The sequence below is a fragment of the Triticum urartu genome, chromosome 2 (genome assembly GCF_003073215.2).
Source record: "Triticum urartu cultivar G1812 chromosome 2, Tu2.1, whole genome shotgun sequence".
In the NCBI taxonomy this organism is placed as follows: domain Eukaryota; kingdom Viridiplantae; phylum Streptophyta; class Magnoliopsida; order Poales; family Poaceae; genus Triticum; species Triticum urartu.
Window position 1 is genome coordinate 712534099 of NC_053023.1, and position 6495 is coordinate 712540593.

Genomic DNA, 6495 nt, shown 5'->3' on the forward strand with positions numbered 1-6495 from the left:
GTTGCCAAAACCCGAACTAAAACAGTTGTACGGTCTGGTGATTGTATATTTTCTCCTTTAGAAACTTGCCCCAAATGTACCACATAGCAATCAAGATTAATTCAGCTATAGGTAGACCGCCTACTCTCGCCCCGTTTTTCAATAAGATTCCCAATGTAACAGAACCAGAACGATCCTGAGCCACCGCCTGTTGTATACTATCATTGAGTCCAATTTCTTTCCAAACCTTCTCTGCATGTCTACGACTCAATAGGGTCTGCTGGATGTCTTCATGCCCAATTCCGCACCTTGGGCACTAAGGTAAGACTGGGACGTGCCGTCCGACCAGTACACCTAAGCACGACATCACACCTTTAAGGACCTTCCACCCGAAGGGTTTAATCTTGCATGGTAATTGAAGCTCCTAGAAGTCCTTTCATGTGGGGTTTATGTGTACACTGGCTTGTTCGTCCGCCGTACTCATCTGATGCCCAAACTGATGGTGAAACTCGACATGGTAAGGTGACCGAACCGAGTAGGTTTCTGATCTGGTATGATGCCAAGCTACAAAGTCATCTATAGCCTCAATCCATAGATGAATTTGTAAGATTCTGTTTGTATCCACGTGCGAAAACACGGATCGTATGAGAACAACATCCCATTGTCCCGTATGAGGATCTATGATTTCCTTCACTTTGGTTAGCATCGTTCCCCCTCTTGGGGTGATAGTTCTCCTGGATTCACTAGAGGGGGTCCAGGGGTCTTCCCAAATACCCAAATATTTATTTGCAAGACCGAACCACTCGCCATATGCAACCTCATTTGAATGTCTGAATACCGGCCACGATACTTTGCCATGTGAACAACGATCCTTTCTTCGGTCCAACCTTTAGAATGTCCCCATTAGGATAGTATATTTAGCACTTAATACTCGTGCACAAAGAGATTTCAGATATTGGAGTAGTCGCCAACAACATTCCTTTGCTAACATATAGCTAGATTAAAGCTATGAAGTCCCCTGAACCCATTAGTCTTCACAGTCTGCACTTGTTTGACTAGGCCATTTGAATGATGAAGTCTGAAAAAAAAACGGGCCATATGGGCCTAAAACATGTCCATAGTCCAGGCACATTTTGCCCAGGTATCCCACCAAACCAAAGCCCTAAATACCCCTAAAAAAAAAAACCAAAGCCCTAAATCCCTCTTTCGGAAGATAGGAGCCGCCCCCTTTCGTGGTCGCCGCCATCGCCGTTCTTCAGCTGCCGCCATGCCGTACCTCCAGCCCCCGCGCCCCCACCCCCACCCCACCTCCCGCCTCTCGCGCGCGTCGCCGCCGTCGCCGTTCCCGTTCTTTCCCGCCGGGACATCGCGCTCCGGCCGTCTCCACCCCGTCCCAGCCTCCGGCCACTCGGCCTCGAGGTACGAGGTTGTTTCCTTCCGGCGATTAGTTAAATCCCGCTGCCCTTCACCATTTCTGGGCGTGCCGGCACACCATCAAGACCGGCCCCTGTCTGTGGGCTACTAAAATCGAAACAGCTTGAGAGTATTTCTGTGTGAATTTCGGTTTTGGGTTCCAGGATTTGTTGGGTCACTTGATGGTAGTCATTGAGATTGGGTGAAATAGAGAATTGATGATACTTCTATTTCTAGACTCAGAATAGTTACTGTATTTATTTGGGAGCCTGAAATAAAGGATAACGACGACCCGTCTTTGCTCTTATCTTGGATTAGTTGGCAGCAAACGTGTGGGGGGCTGTTTGACTGTACAATTATTTCAGTGTGAAGGTTGCTTCTCTTTTTCTAAATTAAGGAAGCGTATTTTGGACTAGCAATTTAGCAAGTACGAGTGACTAGGCAATGCTGTGGTGGTTGGTTCAGTCTGTATTTGAGCTGTCATTATTCAGACTTTGTGATGCCTTGATTTCTGTTAATGGAAACCTGAAGCTTTGAGGCCTCTTGCTCGAAAAAAGAAGAAACTAGTAGTAGTAGGCAATGCTAACTTGTTTCCTGAGCCACATGCATCATGGTCTTGGTAGTCTGCACTTGTTTTTTTCAAGAGCATATTTTAGTCTAGCAACTTAGCAAGTAGTAGGACTACACATGCTGTGGTGCCAGTGGAAGCTGCCTTTAGTCAGATTCTGTGAATCTTGATTTCTGTCAATGGAAGCTTTGAAGCCTCTTACTCTTAAGAATAAGAAACAAGTAGCTGTACCCAATGCCAACTTGTTTCCTGAGCCACATGCATCTTGGTAGGTAAACACAAGAAGGTTCCATTTATCTTGGCAGTCTGCACTTGTTTTACTCAAGAGGCTGTATTATTTTGAGAAGGAAAGAGGCTGTATTTACAGTATGTTTACATCCTACTATATGTAGTTCCCATCTCAATTATTCAGGATTGTGATTATTTTGATATGTGTGCTTTTCCTTCAATCATCGAGACTAGGCATGGGTTTTAGCTCTCTTTTTTCGCGCATTAGTTTTACCTCATTTACTCTGCCTATATTCTGCTTTACTTCCGAAAGCAACACACTAATACCAAAAAGTGCTTGTACAGGGTTAGTAAAGGAAAGTTTGCAGTTGCAGCCGTCACTCTAGATGATTATCTTCCGATGCGAAGTACTGAAGTGAAAAATCGGTGACTTGTTTTCTAAAATATGAAAGCATTAGTTTCTTGTTCTATTCATTTTATCATAGATTTGCTAGTACTTTTGGGTTGATAACATTGAACAAGCTGTTAATTTTCTTGTATACTGTAAGCTAACAACAATGAACTCTGTTTTGTACCGGGGATTGCATGACTCGGTTAAATTGGTATTTCACACCTTCTATTTCCCCACTGCCTCATTTTAAAATTTAGGATGTCTTGAGAACTTTTGCTTTTAATGCTAACTGGCTTTACCTTTTACTATTGCTATTCATTTCGGTCAAAGTAAAAAGGTATTCCTACTTAGACTGATGTAGATTAAGTCCATTTGACCTATTTTTAGATGTCATAGTAGTACAATGGCAGCATGGATACAGTCTTTAGGGCCAAATGCTTTACTAGCACAACATATGATGATCATGTTTGCTCCCTACCACTGGCTGGTGCATGGGAAGAATACGACAACTCCCTATAGGTACCACAAAGCACAAAAATGAAATAAATTTTGTTTTATCAGAGACAAGGGAGGGAAGGATACGGGGAAAAGATGTCAGCATATTGTGTAGTTTTAACACCAGGGCCCATCTGTATAGTTCTCATTTTACGTAATGTACCACTCTAGTGAATTACAACAAGTCCAGGTCATGACCAGGAATAACTGTTTAGCTAATAGAGAAACGTAGAATGTTCTTATTATCTTCCTTTATCAAGTCTGTTCTGTAAAAGTAACCTAGTTTTGGTGAATTATCCCTTGTCTCGATAGGTAATCAATTGTTGTAGTTGGGAGAATTTTAAACTAAAGAGTCTGTGCGGGAAAAAATTTGTAATCTGTTATATACTTATATGATTGGTTCATTCTGCTACTGGTACAATCCTGGTGAATAAGTAACCGAGCGATTCTATTTCTTAGTAGTCACATGACTAACATGGACCATAATGTTTGCACACAAGTATTTAATGGCTTTGATACACGTGTGCTGCTCATGTCTGATCTTCTCTGTCCGATGTGCAGGACATCAACAGATGGAATCAAAAGCCTCAGACTAATCACAGCGGTCAAAACCCCCTATTTGCCAGATGGAAGATTTGATCTTGAAGCATACGATTCTCTGATAAACACACAAATAAATGGTGGTGCGGAAGGTGTAATAGTTGGAGGAACAACAGGAGAAGGTCACCTTATGAGCTGGGATGAGCACATCATGCTCATCGGGCATACTGTTAACTGCTTTGGATCCAACATTAAAGTGATAGGTAACACGGGAAGTAACTCAACCAGAGAAGCTGTTCACGCTACAGAGCAGGGATTTGCTGTTGGCATGCATGCAGCTCTCCATGTCAATCCTTACTACGGGAAGACCTCAACTGAAGGCTTGATCTCTCATTTCAAGGAAGTCCTCCCAATGGGCCCAACAATCATTTACAATGTGCCATCCAGGACCAGTCAAGACATACCTCCTCCAGTCATTGAGGCGCTTTCATGTTACTCAAACATGGCAGGAGTTAAAGAATGCGTTGGGCATGAGCGGGTTAAGTGCTACACTGACAAAGGCATAACAATATGGAGCGGTAATGATGACGAATGCCATGACTCAAGGTGGAAGTACGGCGCTACTGGAGTCATTTCTGTGGCGAGCAATCTTGTTCCCGGTCTCATGCACAGCCTCATGTTTGAAGGGGAGAATGCGGCGCTAAATGAGAAGCTGCTGCCTCTGATGAAATGGCTGTTCTGCGAGCCTAACCCGATCGGTCTCAACACCGCCCTGGCTCAGCTCGGTGTAGTGAGGCCTGTTTTCAGGTTGCCATACACTCCCCTCCCTCTTGAGAAGAGGGTTGAGTTTGTCCGGATTGTCGAAGCCATTGGACGGGAGAACTTTGTGGGACAGAAGGAGGCCCGTGTTCTGGATGACGATGATTTTGTGTTGATCAGCAGGTATTGAATATGTGTGTGAGTTCTTTGTGTCCAGTGTATGCTGACGAACAGCGGTAGTGTCACAGTGTTGTTTGCGGATCGTTTTAGACGCTTCGTTTGTTCACCAGTCATTTGTTGATCTTTTTCTCTGAGTGCATGTTAATTTGGAACCCGTTTGGTTTATTGGCACCTTGTGATGCCAGTTCCAGTAAGAAATGAGAATAGCCCGAGACATGTACAGTCGGGTTGTTACATTTTGATGCTTCACCAGATTCGACCATTTGCTGGGAGTCAGTCAGTCCACTCTTCATTGCCCTTCCTCTTGCATTGGTGCGCACATTACATCCACATGGCATCGCTCGTATCGACAGCGAAATCGCGCTGGATTCTGGGTAGAGCTGTGAGCTAGGCTTGGATGGAATTTTCATCTCGAATTTCCAGCCTTTTAAGCTTTGACTCGAATGGCTAGCTTACAGGTTGGAACGAAGCAGCAGGTGTAGTCTCTCTTGGCGTCGGCGGTGCTGCTGCTGTCGATGCGGGCAGCTGCTGCTGAGACGTCAGTCTCCCACCCTGGAACTGCTAAAGCAAGACAAAAATATACAGGCTATGTTCATCTGTTCAGTATGGATGTTCAGTGAGTGAAGTGCATCATAGGTCCTTAAACTATTTCAGAGGTGTCACGTAGGTCATCGAACTATGAAAATCGTCATTCAGGTCCTCAAAGTGCAATATGTGTTATATTGGTCCTCAAACTATTTCAAAGGTGTCACATAGGTCCTTAACTATTTCAGAGGTGTCACATATATACACACTTATTACACTTCAACAATTTTTTAGGACCTAGATGACACTTTTCATATTTTGAGGACCTACATGACACCACCAAAATAGTTCAAGGACCTAGGATGCACTTCACTCATGTTCAGTTACGAGACTTCGGAAACATCTGTCAAAGCTGCTCTAGCTCTGCATCAAGGCTGTAGGAGTAGGAATGTCATGTCAGCAGTCTTCACGTTTAAGCAATACGTCACTCCGTTGGCGCCGATCCTTTTGCACGACCAATCCACTCTCGTAGTACAATTAATCAGTGATGGAGCGACATCAGTTTGCAGGTCAAACCTTATAATTAATACTATATGAGTTTACTATCACATATGCCCATGCATTGCAATGTGGATTTTTTTTATGTGGCATCAAAACGCCCATCAACGCGAACAACATCCTCGGAGGCAGGGCGATGCATGCCGAGGTATAAAAGAAATGAATATCATGCTTTAATTGCCACTAATTGCGGTGGCTGCATGTCATGACGACCTGAATGAGTAGTAATGTTGCATGGTCAATTTTTTTAGGTAAATGTTTGCATCCGGCGCGCCGGCCCAATTTTGCGCCGGACGCGCGTGGTGCGTCTGATCTATTTGCGATCCAACCGCTACGCATGTGTTGTGGCCACGTATGGCTGGACCCACGCACCGCCCGTGCGTCATGCCTTATCCCTTTCGTGGCGACCTCCACCACTCATTCGCCTCTCCCCTAAAACTGACTGCACAACGCCATGGATTCCCTCCTCCTTCACAGGACTCTCCCCTCCTTCGCAGGGACTTGCTCGAGGATGATGACAACCGGCGAAGGAAACCCGTAGCAATCGCCGTTTCCTTTCCTTTTTTGCTGCGCCCCGTCGACGCTGCTGCAACGAGCCTGCGGGGAGCTTCAACCAACAACCACATGTTGCGACGGTGATCTGTTTTTGCTGGAACTATGTTTTTCCAGAGCTACAACGACAACGGCCATGGCGGCGGCTTTTTTTGCTGCAACTTCATTGTTTTTTGCTACTACAGGTGACGTTTTTTGCTATATCCCAACACGGCGGAGCACGACCCCTGCGACGGCGGCATTTTTTTGCTACAATAGTCGTCGGATTTTGCTACCACTGGCGAAGGATTTTGCTACATCCATCATG

General features: G+C 44.9%; 1 protein-coding gene across 2 annotated transcripts; it reads left to right on the forward strand.

Moving 5' to 3' along the window:
* Positions 1-1166: 1166 nt before the first annotated feature.
* Positions 1167-4775, forward strand: LOC125540035 (4-hydroxy-tetrahydrodipicolinate synthase 1, chloroplastic). 2 transcript variants are annotated; one of them, XM_048703604.1, is made up of 3 exons: positions 1168-1398; positions 2534-2614; positions 3636-4775. In XM_048703604.1, the coding sequence occupies exons 1-3, from the start codon at positions 1247-1249 to the stop codon at positions 4561-4563; spliced, it is 1161 nt and encodes a 386-aa protein (XP_048559561.1). In that variant the 5' UTR covers positions 1168-1246; the 3' UTR covers positions 4564-4775. The 2 variants fall into 2 exon arrangements, with proteins under 2 accessions (XP_048559562.1, XP_048559561.1); XM_048703605.1 differs by lacking the exon at positions 2534-2614 and having other exon boundaries at positions 1167-1398.
* The last annotated feature ends 1720 nt before the right edge of the window (positions 4776-6495 follow it).

What these genes read in the sequence shown, in the direction of transcription:
- LOC125540035 (XM_048703604.1), top strand. Translation starts at nt 1,247, where the DNA reads ATGCCGTACCTCCAGCCCCCGCGCCCCCACCCCCACCCCACCTCCCGC. An exon ending in TCCGGCCACTCGGCCTCGAG is followed by an intron (nt 1,399 to 2,533) that starts GTACGAGGTTGT and finishes GTGCTTGTACAG; the next exon opens with GGTTAGTAAAGGAAAGTTTG. An exon ending in AGTACTGAAGTGAAAAATCG is followed by an intron (nt 2,615 to 3,635) that starts GTGACTTGTTTT and finishes TCCGATGTGCAG; the next exon opens with GACATCAACAGATGGAATCA.